Genomic DNA, 16,888 nt, shown 5'->3' on the forward strand with positions numbered 1-16,888 from the left:
TTGTTCCTGCTTCCGATCTCGATTCCCGTCGTGATTCTGATCCCAACCCCAATCCTGATCCTGATCCAAATCCCCAATCCCAATCCCAATCCAGATACCGATCCCTAATCCCAATCCTGATCCCAATCCCGATCCCATTCCCGATTCTGACCCCGATCCCTAATCCCAATCCTGATCCCAATCCCGATCCCATTCCCGATTCTGACCCCGATCCCTAATCCCAATCCTGGTCCTAATCCTGACCCCGACCCTGATCCCGATCCCGATTCTGATCCAGATCCCCGATCCCAATCCTGATCCTGATCCCAATCCTGATCCAAATCCTGGTTCCAATCCTGATCCCCTCCCAATTCCGATCCCAATCCTGATCCTGATCCCAATCCTGATCCAAATCCTGGTTCCAATCCTGATCCCCCCCCAATTCCGATCCCAATCCCGATCCCAATCCTGATCCCATTCCCGATCCTGATTCTGATCCCAATCCCCAATCCCGATCCCAGTCCTAATCCTGATCCAAACCTTGATCCAAATTCCCGATTCTAATCACGATCCCAATCCCTGGTTCCGATCCTGATCCTGATCCTGATCCCAATTCTGATCCCGATCCCCAATCCCAATCCTGATCCTGATCCCGATCATGATCCCAATTCCGATTCCGCTTCCCATCTTGATCCCAATCCTAATCCCAATCCTGATCCCGTGTATGATTCTGGTTCTGCTTCCGATCTCGATTCCCATCCAGATCCTGATCCCTGGTGCTGATCCAGATCCCTGATCCCATTCCCAATCCTGATCCCGATCCCCAATCCCAATCCTGGTTCCCATCCTGACCCAGACCCCGATCCTGATCCTGATCCCGATTCTGATCCAGATCCCCGATCCTGATCCTGATCCCAGTCCTGGTTCCAATCCTGATCCTGACCCCGATCCTGATCCTGACCCCGATCCTGATCCCTGTGCTGATCCATATCCCCGATCCCAATCCCAATCCTGATCCCAATCCTGGTTCCCATCCTGACCCAGACCCCGATCCTGATCCTGATCCCGATTCTGATCCAGACCCCGATCCTGATCCTGATCCCGATTCTGATCCAGATCCCCGATCCTGATCCTGATCCCAATCCTGGTTCCAATCCTGATCCTGACCCCGATCCTGATCCCTGTGCTGATCCATATCCCTGATCCCAATCCCAATCCTGATCCCAATCCTGGTTCCCATCCTGACCCAGACCCCGATCCCGATTCTGATCCAGATCCCCGATCCTGATCCTGATCCCAATCCTGGTTCCAATCCTGATCCTGATCCCTGTGCTGATCCATATCCCTGATCCCAATCCCAATCCTGATCCCAATCCTGGTTCCCATCCTGACCCAGACCCCGATCCCTAATCCCAATCCTGATCCTGATCCTGATCCTGACCCCAACCCTGATCCCAATCCCGATCCTGATCCCGATCCTGGTCCCAGTCTCCATCCCAATCCTAATCCCGATCCCAATCCTGATTCTGATCTCGATCCTGATTCCAATCATGATTCCGATTCCAATCCTGATCCCATTTCTGATCCCGATCTTGAACCTGATCTTGATCCCCATCCCAATCCTGATCCTGATCCCAATCCGAATCTTCATCCTGATCCTGATCCCAATCCCAATCCCGATCCCAATCCCAATCTTGATCTCAATCCCAATCCCAATCCCAATCCCAATCTTGATCCCAATCCCAATCTCAATCTTCATACCAATCCAAATTCTGATCTCGATCCCAATCCCAATCCTGATACCAATCTCAATCCCGATCCCAATCCCAATCTTCATAGCAATCCCAATCCTGATCCCAATCCCAATCCCAATCCCAATCCCAATCCTGATCCTGATCCCAATCCCAATCCCGATCCCAATCCCAATCTTCATACCAATCCAAATTATGATCTCAATCCCAATCCCAACCTTGATCCCGATCCCAATCTTGATCCTGATCCCAATCCTGATCCCAATCCCGATCACAATCCTGATATTGATCCTGATCCCAATCCCAAGCTTTATCCCTATCCTGATCCCTATCCCAATCCTGATCCCAATCCTGATCCCAATCCCAATCTTCATACCAATCCAAATCCTGATCCTAATCCTGATCCCGATCCCGATCCCAATCCCAATCTTCATACCAATCCAAATCCTGATCCCAATCCCGATCCCAATCCCGATCCCGATCCCGATCCCAATCTCTATCCCAATCCCGATCCCGATCCCGATCCTGATCCCGATCCCAATCCCAATCCCGATCCCGATCCTGATCCTGATCCCGATCCCAATCCCGATCCCGATCCCACTCCCGATCCCGATGCCGATCCCGATCCCGATCCCGGCCGCGGGGCACAGACACGGACCCAGGCTTCTCCGATACAATTTATGGATCTGGAATACACAACTCCCGTCCTCCCCCACTTCCAACCCCGATCCGACCTCTCCAATTCGGGAGGAATCTCCGGGAAAACCCCGGATCCGCCCCCGCCGAGTCCTCCCAACCATCCCTGAGTTTGGATCTCCCGGAATCGCCGCCGCCGCTCCGAGTCCGGGATTCCCGCGGCGAGGAAAAATCCCCCGGGGGGGAAAAAACCCGGGATCCGCCTTTCCCTCTTTTCCACGGGATAAAACCCCGAAAAAACCCAAAAAACGTCCCAAAAAAGCGGCGGGAAGGGGGAGCGCGGGTGGACATTCCCGAGGGATCCTCAGGAGGTCTCCAGCACCTGGTGGGGCAGCGGGACGGCGGCGGATCCCGGGAGCGCTCCCGGCTTCTCGCGGCCCTTCAGGAAGAAGGTCAGGAGCTCCCCCTTGCCCTTGACGAAGACGGCGCCGCGGCGCACGAAGCGGAAGCCGAACTCCTTCAGGATCTGCTGCGTCTCCTCCACCACCTGCGGGAGAGCGGGAAAAGCAGGAATGGCCCGGGGGAAAAGAGGGAATGATCCAGGGGAAAAGCGGGAATGTTCCCCATGATCCCACCTGGACGTTCCCCATGATCCACATGGACATTCCCTGGATGTTCCCCATGATCCCACCTGGACGTTCCCCATGGTCCCACCTGGACGTTCCCCATGGTCCCACCTGGATGTTCCCTGGACGTTCCCCATGATCCCACATGGACATTCCCCATGATCCCACCTGGATGTTCCCCCTGATCCCACCTGAACATTCCCCATGGTCCCACCTGGACGTTCCCATGATCCCACCTGGACGTTCCCCATGGTCCCACCTGGACGTTCCCATGATCCCACCTGGACGTTCCCATGATCCCACCTGGACGATCCCCATGATCCCACCTGGACATTCCCCCAATCCCACCTGGATGTTCCCCATGATCCCACCTGGATGTTCCCACTGGGACATTCCTGGGATCGTTCCCCATGATGCCACCTGAACATTCCCCATGGTCCCACCTGGACGATCCCCATGATCCCACCTGGACATTCCCCCAATCCCACCTGGACATTCCCCATGGTCCCACCTGGATGTTCCCCATGATCCCACCTGGACGTTCCCATGATCCCACCTGGACGTTCCCCATGGTCCCACCTGGACGTTCCCATGATCCCACCTGGACGTTCCCCATGATCCCACATGGACGTTCCCCATGATCCCACCTGGACATTCCCCCAATCCCACCTGGACGTTCCCCATGGTCCCACCTGGACGTTCCCATGATCCCACCTGGACGTTCCCCATGATCCCACATGGACGTTCCCCATGATCCCACATGGACATTCCCTGGATGTTCCCCATGGTCCCACCTGGACGTTCCCCATGATCCCCCCAGCCATTCCCACTGGGATGTTCCCGGGATCGTTCCCCATGATCCCACCTGGACGTTCCCCATGGTCCCACCTGGATGTTCTCCATGATCCCACCTGGACGTTCCCCATGATCCCACATGGACGTTCCCCATGGTCCCACCTGGACGTTCCCCATGGTCCCACCTGGACGTTCCCCATGATCCCACCTGGATGTTCCCCATGATCCCACCTGGATTTTCCCATGATCCCACTAGCCATTCCCACTGGGACATTCCTGGGATTGTTCCCCATGATCCCACATGGACGTTCCCCATGATCCCACCTGGGCGTTCCCCATGGTCCCACCTGGACGTTCCCCATGATCCCCCCAGCCATTCCCACTGGGATGTTCCCAGGATCGTTCCCCATGATCCCACCTGGACATTCCCCATGGTCCCACCTGGACGTTCCCCATGGTCCCACCTGGACGTTGCCCATGGTCCCACCTGGACGTTGCCCATGGTCCCACCTGGATGTTGCCCATGATCCCACCTGGACGTTCCCCATGATCCCCCCAGCCATTCCCACCAGGACGTTCCCGGGATCGTTCCCCATGGTCCCACCTGGACGTTCCCCATGGTCCCACCTGGACGTTTCCCATGGTCCCACCTGGATGTTGCCCATGACCCCGGTGGACTCCATCCTGCTGGCCACGTTGACCGTGTTGCCCCAGATGTCGTAGTGGGGCTTGCGCGCCCCGATGACCCCGGCCAGCACGGCGCCCTTGTTCATCCCTGCCGGGGACAGGCGCGGGTAACGCCGCAATTCCCGCAATTCCCGCAATTCCCGGAATTCCCGGCGTTCCCGACTTGCCGATGCGCAGCATGAAGTTGTTGAAGGACTGGTAGTTGATGTTCATCAGCGTCACCTTCATGGCCAGCGCGAAGTCGGCCAGGTCGGCCAGGTGCTGCCAGCGCTCCTTCTCCGAGCGCGGCTCCTTCTGCGTGGACATCCCGGGAATCGGCCAAGGGCACGGGAGGTGGGACACGGAGGTGCAGGTGGTGGGGCTTGGAGATGGGGGGACATGGAGATGGGACATGGAGATGGGACATGGAAGTGGAGATGGAGATGGGTCATGGAGATGGGACATGGAGATGGGATATGGAGATGGAGATGGGACATGGAGATGGAGATGGGACATGGAGAAGGAGATGGGAGATGGAGATGGAGATGGGACATGGGACATGGAGGTGGAGATGGAGATGGGTCATGGAGATGGGATATGGAGATGGAGATGGGAGATGGAGGTGGAGATGGGAGATGGGACATGGAGGTGTAGATGGAGATGGGACATGGAGATGGGACATGGAGGTGGAGATGGCGATGGGTCATGGAGATGGGACATGGAGATGGGATATGGAGATGGAGATGGGAGATGGAGATGGGACATGAAGATGGGACATGGAGATGGGACACGGACACGGAGATGGGACGTGGAGATGGGACACGGGTGTAGATAGAGATGGGACATGGAGATGGGACATGGAGGTGGAGATGGAGATGGGACATGGAGGTGGAGATGGGAGATGGGACATGGAGATGAGAGATGGAGATGGAGATGGAGATGGAGATGGGAGATGGGACATGGAGGTGGAGATGGAGATGGGACATGGAGATGGGACATGGAGGTGGAGATGATGGGATATGGAGATGGGATATGGAGATGGAGATAGGAGAAGGGACATGGAGATGGAGATGGGACATGGGACATGGAGATGGGACATGGAACATGGAGGTGGAGATGAAGATGGGACACGGAGATGGAACACAGAGATGGGACACGGAGATGGAACATGGGACATGGAGATGGAACATGGAGATGGGACGTGGAGCTGGGACACGGAGATGGGACACGGAGATGGGATGTGGAGATGGGATGTGGAGATGGGACGTGGAGATGGGACATGGACATAGGACACGGACATGGAACATGGAGATGATGGGACGTGGAGCTGGGACACGGAGATGGGAGCCAAGGATGGGGACAAGCAGGACGGGCCCGGTCCCAGCGTCCCCAGGTCCCGGTCCTGGCCTGACCTTAGCTCCGAATCCGTCGGCGCCGGCGTCGGGCGTCACTCCGGAGGCGGCCATGTAGGTGCTGCCGATGGTCTTGATCTTGGTGATGCAGCGGAACTGGGGCTCGTCCAGCAGCTGGGCAGAGACGAAACCCGGGATCGCCACGGGAACGTCCCGGTGGGATCCCACCTGGATGTTCCTGTGAGTCCCACTCTGATCCCACCTGGATGTTCCTGTAAGTCCTGGTGGGATCCCACCTGGATATTCCTGTGAGTCCCACTGTGATCCCACCTGGATGTTCCCTGTCCCACCTGGATGTTCCCCGTCCCACCTGGATGTTCCTGTGAGTCCCAGTGGGATCCCACCTGGATGTTCCACATCCCACCTGGATTTTCTCCATGATTCCCACTCTGATCCCACCTGGATGTTCCTGTGAGTCCTGGTGGGATCCCACCTGGATGTTCCACATCCCATCTAGATGTTCCCCGTCCCATCTGGATGTTTCTGTGAGTCCTGGTGGGATCCCACCTGGATATTCCAAATTATTCCCAGTCTGATCCCACCTGGATGTTCCTGTGAGTCCCAGTGGGATTCCACCTGGATGTTCCTGTGAGTCCTAGTGGGATCCCACCTGGATGTTCCCTGTCCCACCTGGATGTTCCACATCCCATCTAGATGTTCCCCGTCCCATCTGGATGTTCCTGTGAGTCCTGGTGGGATCCCACCTGGATGTTCCCTGTCCCATCTGGATGTTCCTGTGAGTCCCACTCTGATCCCACCTGGATGTTCCCTGTCCCACCTGGATGTTCCACATCCCATCTAGATGTTCCCTGTCCCATCTGGATGTTCCTGTGAGTCCCACTCTGATCCCACCTGGATGTTCCTGTGATTCCCAGTGGGATCCCACCTGGATGTTCCTGTGAGTGCCAATAGGATTCCACCTGGATTTTCTCCCTCATTCCCAGTCTGATCCCACCTGGATGTTCCTGTGAGTCCTGGTGGGATCCCACCTGGATGTTCCCTGTCCAACCTGGATGTTCCTGTGAGTCCCACTCTGATCCCACCTGGATGTTCCCTGTCCCATCTGGATGTTCCTGTGAGTCCTGGTGGGATCCCACCTGGATGTTCCCTGTCCCACCTGGATGTTCCACATCCCATCTAGATGTTCCCCATCCCACCTGGATGTTCCTGTGAGTCCCGGTGGGATCCCACCTGGATGTTCCCTGTCCCATCTGGATGTTCCTGTGAGTCCTGGTGGGATCCCACCTGGATATTCCAAATTATTCCCAGTCTGATCCCACCTGGATGTTCCTGTGAGTCCCAGTGGGATTCCACCTGGATGTTCCTGTGAGTCCCGGTGGGATTCCACCTGGATGTTCCTGTGAGTCCCGGTGGGATTCCACCTGGATGTTCTCCCTCATTCCCAGTCTGATCCCACCTGGATGTTCCTGTGATTCCCGGTGGGATCCCACCTGGATGTTCCTGTGAGTCCTAGTGGGATCCCACCTGGATGTTCCACATCCCATCTAGATGTTCCCCGTCCCACCTGGATGTTCCTGTGAGTCCTGGTGGGATCCCACCTGGATGTTCCCCGTCCCATCTGGATGTTCCTGTGAGTCCCGGTGGGATCCCACCTGGATGTTCCCCGTCCCATCTGGATGTTCCTGTGAGTCCCAGTGGGATCCCACCTGGATGTTCCACATCCCACCTGGATCTTCTCCATGATTCCCACTCTGATCCCACCTGGATGTTCCTGTGAGTCCTGGTGGGATCCCACCTGGATGTTCCTGTGAGTCCTGGTGGGATCCCACCTGGATGTTCCCTGTCCCACCTGGATGTTCCTGTGAGTCCCACTCTGATCCCACCTGGATGTTCCACATCCCATCTAGATGTTCCCCGTCCCACCTGGATGTTCCTGTGAGTCCTGGTGGGATCCCACCTGGATGTTCCTGTGAGTCCTGGTGGGATCCCACCTGGATGTTCCACATCCCATCTAGATGTTCCCCGTCCCATCTGGATGTTTCTGTGAGTCCTGGTGGGATCCCACCTGGATATTCCAAATTATTCCCAGTCTGATCCCACCTGGATGTTCCTGTGAGTCCCAGTGGGATCCCACCTGGATGTTCCCGTCATTCCCGCTGTGATCCCACCTGGACATTCCCAACTATTCCAATGTTCTCCACGATTCCCAGTCTGATCCCACCTGGACATTCATTCCCCAAGACTCTCCATTGGACATTCCCCACAGTTCCCGTCCTGATCCCACCTGGACATTTCTTCCCGAGATTCCCACCTGGACATTCCCGATTATTCCCAAAGTGACCCCACCTGGACTTTCATTCCCAGAGGTCCCCACCCGGCCCCTCCCCGCCGTTCCCGGCGCGTTCCCGGCTCACGGCGTCGAAGTCGGAGATGATCTCGTTGAGGAAGCGCAGGCACTCGATGCCGCCGTTGTTGATGCTCTCCTCGGTGTAGAAGTCGGCGAAGTTGGGCAGCGAGGCGAACATCACGCCGATCTCCTCGTAGGATTGGCTGTAGAGCTCCTGGAACGCCGGGAACGCCCCCGGAGCGCGGAGCCGTCGGTTATTGGGGGTTGGTTATCCACCATTGGTCATTGGTTTTTTTGGGATCCTTGGGAGTGTCCAAGGAAAGGCTGGAGAACCCTTGGATGGTGTGGTGGGATTGGAGAACCCTTGGATGGTGTGGTGGGATTGGGATTGGAGAACCCTTGGATGGTGTGGTGAGATGGGATTGGGCTGGAGAACCCTTGGATGGTGTGGTGGGATGGGATTGGGATTGGAGAACCCTTGGATGGTGTGGTGGGATTGGAGAACCCTTGGATGGTGTGGTGGGGTTGGGATTGGAGAACCCTTGGATGGTGTGGTGGGATTGGAGAACCCTTGGATGGTGCGGTGGGATTGGGATTGGAGAACCCTTGGATGGTGCGGTGGGATTGGGATTGGGATGGGGTTGGAGCTCCATGGATCCCATCCCAAACGGTTCCGGCATTCCTGGCTCCATCCCGAGGGATTTTTATGGGATTTTTGGGGATGTGGTGAACATCACGCCGATCTCCTCGTAGGATTGGCTGTAGAGCTCCTGGAACGCCGGGAACGCCCCCGGAGCACGGAGCCGTCGGTTATTGGGGGTTGGTTATCCACCATTGGTCATTGGTATTTTTGGGATCCTTGGGAGTGTCCAAGGAAAGGCTGGAGAACCCTTGGATGGTGCGGTGGGATTGGAGAACCCTTGGATGGTGTGGTGGGATTGGGATTGGAGAACCCTTGGATGGTGTGGTGAGATGGGATTGGGCTGGAGAACCCTTGGATCATGTGCTGGGATTGGGATTGGATGGGATTGGAGAACCCTTGGATGGTGTGGTGGGATTGGGCTGGAGAACCCTTGGATGGTGCGGTGGGATTGGGCTGGAGAACCCTTGGATGGTGTGGTGGGATTGGGATTGGAGAACCCTTGGATGGTGTGGTGGGATTGGGCTGGAGAACCCTTGGATGGTGCGGTGGGATTGGGTTTGGAGAACCCTTGGATGGTGTGGTGGGATTGGAGAACCCTTGGATGGTGTGGTGGGATTGGAGAACCCTTGGATGGTGTGGTGGGATTGGGATTGGGCTGGAGAACCCTTGGATGGTGTGGTGGGATTGGAGAACCCTTGGATGGTGCGGTGGGATTGGGATTGGAGAACCCTTGGATGGTGTTGTGGGATTGGGCTGGAGAACCCTTGGATGGTGTGGTGGGATTGGGCTGGAGAACCCTTGGATGGTGTGGTGGGATTGGAGAACCCTTGGATGGTGTGGTGGGATTGGGATTGGGCTGGAGAACCCTTGGATCATGTGCTGGGATTGGGATTGGATGGGATTGGAGAACCCTTGGATGGTGCGATGGGATTGGGATTGGGATTGGGATTGGGATGGGATTGGAGAACCCTTGGATGGTGTGGTGGGATTGGGATTGGAGAACCCTTAGATCATGTGGTGGGATTGGAGCTCCACGGATCCCATCCCAAACCATTCCGGGATTCTGGGATCCAGGACGCTCAGGATCCATCCCGAGGGATTTTTATGGAATTCTGGGATGCAAAACGGAAGGGAGACCCTTCCTGGAGTCCCGAATTCCCAAGGAATTCCCAAAATTCCTTCCCAAAGAGGAGCTGGGATGGGGCTGGATCCAATCCCAGGCTGGGAGATCTGGGAATGGAGGGAATTCCCTGGGAAAAGGGGGAGGAATTTGGGAAGGAATTCCCAATGAATCCCTGGGAACGTCCAAGGAACGGTTGGAGCCACCTGGGATCGGGGTTGGAGTGGGATGGGACGGAACCTCCACAGATCCCGTCCAAAGAACTCCAGGAACGCGGGAAGCGCCGGGAAAATTGGGAAGCGCCGGGAAAAATCGGGAAGTGCTGGGAAAAATCGGGAATACCGACCTCATCCCGCTTTTTGGAGCCCAGGAAGTGGCGGGCCACGTGCTCGGGCAGCATGTTGGCCACCAGGGCCTCGTTCCAGCGGCGCATCTCCGAGACGCGCTCCTTCTGCTCGTGGACGTCCATCTTCCACAGGAACAGCGTCCGCGCCAGCTTCTCCACCTGGGAATGACGGAATTCCCGGGATTGGGGGATTGTGGGATGGTGGGATGGTGGGATTATGGGATTTTGGGATGGTGGGATTGTGGGATGGTGGGATAACGGAGATCTGGTTGATCTTCCGCAGGAAGAGTGTCCGCGCCAGCTTCTCCACCTGGGAATGCCGGAATTCCCGGGATTGGGGATTGTGGGATGCTGGGATGGTGGGATTGTGAGATGGTGGGATGGTGGGACAATGGGATGGTGGGATAATGGGATAATGGGATAATGGAGATCTGGTTGATCTTCCACAGGAACAGCGTCCGCGCCAGCTTCTCCACCTGGGAATGCCGGAATTCCCGGGATTGGGGGATGGTGGGATGGTGGGATGGTGGGATGGTGGGATTATGGGATTTTGGGATGGTGGCATTGTGGGATGGTGGGATAACGGAGATCTGGTTAATCTTCTGCAGGAACAGCGTCCGTGCCAGCTTCTTCACCTTGGAATGTGGGAATGTGGGAATTCCCGGGATTGGGGCATTTGGGGAATGTGGGATGGTGGGATGGTGGGATGGTGGGATAATGGAGATGTGTTCCTTCTGGTTGATCTTCCACAGGAACAGCGTCCACGCCACCTTCTCCACCTGGGAATGCCGGAATTCCTGGGATTGGGGGATTGTGGGATGCTGGGATGGTGGGATTGTGGGATGGTGGGATGGTGGGATGGTGGGATTATGGAGATCTGGTTGATCTTCCACAGGAACAGCGTCCGTGCCAGCTTCTCCACCTGGGAATGCCGGAATTCCCGGGATTGGGGGATTGTGGGATGCTGGGATGGTGGGATTGTGAGATGGTGGGATAACAGAGATCTGGTTGATCTTCCACAGGAACAACGTCCGCGCCACCTTCTCCACCTGGGAATGCCGGAATTCCCGGGATTGGGGCATTTGGGGATTTTGGGAAAATGGAGGTGCGCTCCTTCTGCTCGTGGACGTCCACATCTTCCACAGGGATGGTGGGATGATGGGATTGTGAGATAATGGAATGATGGGATGATGAGATTTTTGGGATTTGGGAGGATGGGATGATGATGTTCTGGAATTATGGAATGACGGGATAATGGGATTATCATATTATGGGATTATGAGGTTATGGGGTACTGGGATGATGAGATTATGGGATGGTGGGATGATGAAATTATGAGATAATGATGTTATGGGATACTGGGATTATAGGATAATGACATGATGGGATTACGGGGTGATGGAATTATGGGAATATGATATGGAATTATGGGATCGTGATATGGAATTATGGGATTATGATATGGAATTATGGGATCATGATATGGAATTATGGGATTATGGGATAATGGAATGATGGGATAATAGGATGCTGAGATTATGGGATGATGGGGTGATGGGATTATGGGATTATAAAATAATGGGATTATGGGATAATAGGATGATGGGGTGATGGGATTATGGGATTATAAAATAATGGGATTATGGGATAACAGGAGGATGGGGTGATGGGATAATGGAATGATGGGATAATGTGATGATGGGATGATGGAATTATGGGATCATGATATGGAATAATGGGATTATGGGATAATGGAATGATGAGATTATGGGATTATGATGTTATGGGATACTGGGATTATGGGATGATGGAATTATGGGGTTATGATATGGAATAATGGGATCATGAGATGATGAGATAATGGGATAATGGAATGATGGGACAATGGAATGATGGGATTATGGGATGATGGGATGATGGGATTGTGGGATTATGGGATGATGGGGTGATGGGATGGGGTCATTCCCAGAATTGTTGGGGGATGGAAAACCCTTTGGGAATTTCCTTGGAAAAGCCGCAGGCGCCGTGGAGGGGCCCGGGATGAATCCCGGAGCCTTGGAGATTCCAGGGAATCCCAGAAGGGAGGGAAAGGGCGGGAAAAGGGAGGAAAAGGGGAAAAGGGGAAAAGGGGAAAAGGGGAAAAGGGGAAAAGGGGAGGGAAGGGAAGGGAAGGGAAGGGAAGGGAAGGGAAGGGAAGGGAAGGGAAGGGAAGGGAAGGGAAGGGAAGGGAAGGGAAGGGAAGGGAAGGGAAGGGAAGGGAAGGGAAGGGAAGGGAAGGGAAGGGAAGGGAAGGGAAGGGAAGGGAAGGGAAGGGAAGGGAAGGGAAGGGAAGGGAGGGGAAGGAAAGGAAAGGAAAGGAAAGGAAAGGAAAGGAAAGGAAAGGAAAGGAAAGGAAAGGAAAGGAAAGGAAAGGAAAGGAAAGGAAAGGAAAGGAAAGGAAAGGAAAGGAAAGGAAAGGAAAGGAAAGGAAAGGAAAGGAAAGGAAAGGAAAGGAAAGGAAAGGAAAGGAAAGGAAAGGAAAGGAAAGGAAAGGAAAGGAAAGGAAAGGAAAGGAAAGGAAAGGAAGGAAAAAGGAAGGAAGGAAAAGAAAATAAGGAAAAGGGAAGGAAGGAAAGGGAAGGGAAGGAAAAGAAAAGAAGGAAAAGGGAAGGAAGGAAAAGAAAAGAAGGAAAAGGGAAGGAAGGAAAGGGAAGGGAAGGAAAAGAAAAGAAGGAAAAGGGAAGGAAGGAAAAGAAAAGAAGGAAAAGGGAAGGAAGGAAAGGGAAGGGAAGGAAAAGAAAAGAAGGAAAAGGGAAGGAAGGAGCCCTTCCCCTCCCGCCACTCACGTGCCGTGAGAAGTAGTAGAAGCTGAGCATCACCACGAAGATCATGGCGGTCATGGAGTACTTGGAGGGCACCAGCACGGACCTGCCGAGGGACCGGCCGGAGGCCGGAATTCCCAACGTTTCCCGAGGGATCGGCCAGAGGCCGGAATTCCCAACGGTCCCCGAGGGATCGGCCAGAGCCGGAATTCCCAACGGTCCCCGAGGGATCGGCCAGAGCCGGAATTCCCAACGGTCCCCGAGGGATCGGCCAGAGCCGGAATTCCCAACGGTCCCCGAGGGATCGGCCGGAGGCCGGAATTCTGGAGGGTCCCCCAAAGGCCGGAATTCCAAACGATCCCCCAAGGGATTGTCTGGCGGCTGGAATTCTGGGCCCATCCCCTGAGGGATTGTCCAGAGGCCGGAATTCTGGGCCAGTTCCCGAGGGATCATCCAGTGGCCAGAATTCCGGATGGTCCCCCCCAAAGGCTGGAATTCCAAACAATCCCTCAAGGGATTGTCTGGTGGCTGGAATTCCGGCCCCACCCCTGAGGGATCATCCAGAGGCCGGAATTCCGGACGGTTCCCCAAAGGTCGGAATTCCAAACCATCCCCCAAGGGATTGTCCAGGGGCCGGAATTCCGGGCCAGTTCCCAAGGGATCGTCCAGAGGCCGGAATTCCGTCCCCGTCCCATCCCCATCCCCATCTCTGTCCCCATCCCCATCCCAATCCCCATTCCCATTCCCATTCCCATTTCAATCCCATTCCCAATCTCAATTCCCATTCCCATTCCCATCCCCATCCCCATCCCCATTCCCATCCCATCCCATCCCATCCCCATTCCCATCCCATCCATCCCATCCCATCCCATCCCATCCCCATCCCCATTCCCATCCCATCCATCCCATCCCATCCCATCCCCATCCCCATTCCCATCCCATCCCATCCCATCCCATCCCATCCCATCCCATCCCATCCCATCCCATCCCATCCATCCCATCCCATCCCATCCCATCCCATCCCATCCCATCCCATCCCATCCCATCCCATCCCATCCCATTGATCCCATCCCATCCCATCCCATCCCATTGATCCCATCCCATCCATCCCATCCCATCCCCTCGGTGCCGGCTGCCGCCCTACGCGCCGTGCTGGCCGCGCCGCCGGTCGTAGCGGTCAAAGATGGGCTCCCAGGCGGAGACGTTGACGGCGCCGGTGGCGGCGGTGACGAGCACCATGAGGCTCAGCTTGACCATGTGGCTGACCTGCACCAGCATCACGGTGGCCACCAGCGCCAGCAGGGCGACATAGCTGAAGTACTTGGGGTGCTCGGTGCAGCCGCCGCCCCGGGGTGGCCCCGAGGTCCCGTTGGTGGCCACCCAGCGGGCGCGCCGGCAGCCGAGCTGGGGACAGGACGGTGGGGTCAGCACGGGGACACGGTGGCCACCAGGGTGGGGCAACTGCTGCGGTTTGGCTGTTCTTCAAAGCTACCGGCCCATGGTGGCCTCCATGTCCCATTGGCCACCAACGCGTGGTGACCTCCATGTCCCCATTGGCCACCAGCCCATGGTGGCCCCATTGTCCCATTGGCCACCAGCCCATGGTGGCCCCATTGTCCTATTGGCCACCAGCCCATGGTCCCCATGGCAGCCCAGATGGGGACATGGGGACATGGTGGCCACCACGGCCACCAGGGTGGGGTAACAGCAGTGGTTTGGCTGCTCTTCAAAGCCACCAGCCCATGGTGACCTCCATGTCCAATTGGCCACCAGCCCATGGTGGCCCCATTGTCCCACTGGCCACCAGCCCGTGGTGGCCTCAATATCCCATTGGCCACCAGCCCATGGTCCCCATGGCAGCCCAGATGGGGACATGGGGACATGGTGGCCACCACGGCCACCAGGGTGGGGTAACAGCAGTGGTTTGGCTGCTCTTCAAAGCCACCAGCCCATGGTGACCTCCATGTCCAATTGGCCACCAGCCCGTGGTGGCCCCATTGTCCCATTGGTCACCAACCCATGGTGGCCCCATTGTCCCATTGGTCACCAACCCATGGTGGCCTCCATGTCCCATTGGTCACCAACCCATGGTGGCCCCATTGTCCCATTTGCCACCAGCCCATGGTGGCCCCATTGTCCCACTGGCCACCAGCCTGTGGTGGCCTCCATGACCTCACCATGTCCACAATGTCGGCCGTGGTGACGATCGCGATGGCCGCCATGGCCCAGGTGTTGCGCGCCCATCGGGTCCGGTCGATCCAGGTGGAGAAGGCCACCAGCTTTTTGGGGAAGGCCTGCGGCGACAACCGCCGGACGGGGACGGTCACCGGATTTTGGGAATTTGGAAATTTTTGGGAACCCTAGAAGCCCGTCTCACCCGCGGGAAGATGGCGGCCGAGGAGCAGAGCGTCAGTCCCACCAGCAACGCCTCGCCCACCACGAAGGTCACGTAGTTGGTCACCAGCCTGCCATGGCCCAGGAGAAAGGTCAGCGGCGCCGACCCTCGCCGAACCGCGGCGCCGGCGCGGCGCCCGCCCTACCCGGGGTCGATGACGGCCTCCACCAGGGCGGTGAAGAAGAGGACGACGCAGGAGCAGCCGAAGGCGGCGCCGCTCTGCTTCTCCTTCTCCACCGAGTAGCGCGTCTCCATCTCAGGGTCGGTGAAGCGCAGCGACAGCCGGAAGGTGGCCTTGCCCTTCAGCCTGGCAAACGCCGGCACGTTGGCGCCGGGGCGGTGGGCAGCGGCCGGGATATCTCCGGGGGGTTTTGGGGGACGGAGGTGGCACCACTCACGCCTGGATGGACTCGCGCTCCAGCAGGGCCTCGTTGAGGAGCCGGTGGAGCTCCTGCTCGTTCTGCGCCGCGCCCGCCACGCGCTCGGCCAGGTCCCGCAGCCGCAGCCGGCGCCGCGGGTTGGGGAAGGACGGGTTGGGCGCCTGCGGGGACGGGGGACGGCGCGGTGGGGATGGCGCGGTGGGGACGGCGTGGTGGGGATGACACGGTGGGGATGGTGTGGGGACGGTGCGGTGGGGACGGCGTGGTGGGGACGGCACGGTGGGGATGACACGGTGGGGATGGTGTGGGGACGGTGCGGTGGGGACGGCGTGGTGGGGATGGCGCGGTGGGGATGGTGTGGGGACACCGCGGTGGGGACGGTGCGGTGGGGATGGCGCGGTGGGGACGGCACGGTGGGGATGACATGGTGGGGATGGTGTGGGGACACCGCGGTGGGGACGGTGCGGTGGGGATGGCACGGTGGGGACAGCGTGGTGGGGACGGTGTGGTGGGGATGGTGTGGGGACGGCGCGGTGGGGATGGCGTGGTGGGGACGGCACGGTGGGGATGGTGTGGGGACGGCGCGGTGGGGATGGCGTGGTGGGGACGGCACGGTGGGGATGGTGTGGGGACGGCGTGGTGGGGACGGCGTGGGGACACCGCGGTGGGGATGGCACGGTGGGGACGGCACGGTGGGGATGACACGGTGGGGACGGTGTGGGGACGGTGCGGTGGGGACGGTGCGGTGGGGACGGCGTGGTGGGGACGGCATGGTGGGGACGGCATGGGGACACCGCAGTGGGGACAGCGTGGTGGGGACACTGAAGTGGGGATGCCGTGGGGACAGCGTGGGACAGCATGGTGGTGACAGCGTGGTGGGGACACCATGCTGGGGACAGCGTGGTGGGGACAGCATGGGGACAGCGTGGGGACACCGTGGAGACACCATGGTGGGGACGGCATGGGGACTGCGTGGTGGGGACGCCGCGGTGGGGACAGCGTGGTGGGGACACTGTGGGGACACCACGGT

General features: G+C 57.6%; 1 protein-coding gene across 4 annotated transcripts in view; it reads right to left on the reverse strand.

The window, feature by feature from the left end:
* Positions 1-2,394: 2,394 nt before the first annotated feature.
* Positions 2,395-16,888, reverse strand: part of ADCY3 (adenylate cyclase 3) — a 39,983-nt gene continuing 25,489 nt past the window's right edge. Inside the window, exons 9-21 of one of the 4 annotated variants that reach the window (XR_014953508.1) lie at positions 15,877-16,019; positions 15,624-15,785; positions 15,461-15,548; positions 15,261-15,377; positions 14,228-14,487; positions 13,108-13,189; positions 10,593-10,758; positions 10,283-10,441; positions 8,241-8,387; positions 5,866-5,979; positions 4,642-4,768; positions 4,438-4,562; positions 2,395-2,913 (exon numbers count right to left, since the gene is read on the reverse strand). Coding sequence is in view for 3 of the 4 variants with exons in the window: in XM_085574292.1 (XP_085430418.1) it covers positions 2,731-2,913; positions 4,438-4,562; positions 4,642-4,768; positions 5,866-5,979; positions 8,241-8,387; positions 10,283-10,441; positions 13,108-13,189; positions 14,228-14,487; positions 15,261-15,377; positions 15,461-15,548; positions 15,624-15,785; positions 15,877-16,019 (1,707 nt within the window). In the remaining variant the exon portion in view is untranslated. Of the gene's footprint in view, positions 2,914-4,437; positions 4,563-4,641; positions 4,769-5,865; positions 5,980-8,240; positions 8,944-10,282; positions 10,442-10,592; positions 10,759-13,107; positions 13,190-14,227; positions 14,488-15,260; positions 15,378-15,460; positions 15,549-15,623; positions 15,786-15,876; positions 16,020-16,888 lie in introns of those variants that run through there. The other 3 variants (XM_085574292.1, XM_085574293.1, XM_085574294.1) reach the window with 3 other exon arrangements.

Source organism: Lonchura striata, chromosome 3, assembly GCF_050655825.1.
Source record: "Lonchura striata isolate lonStrDom1 chromosome 3, ASM5065582v1, whole genome shotgun sequence".
NCBI lineage: Eukaryota > Metazoa > Chordata > Aves > Passeriformes > Estrildidae > Lonchura > Lonchura striata.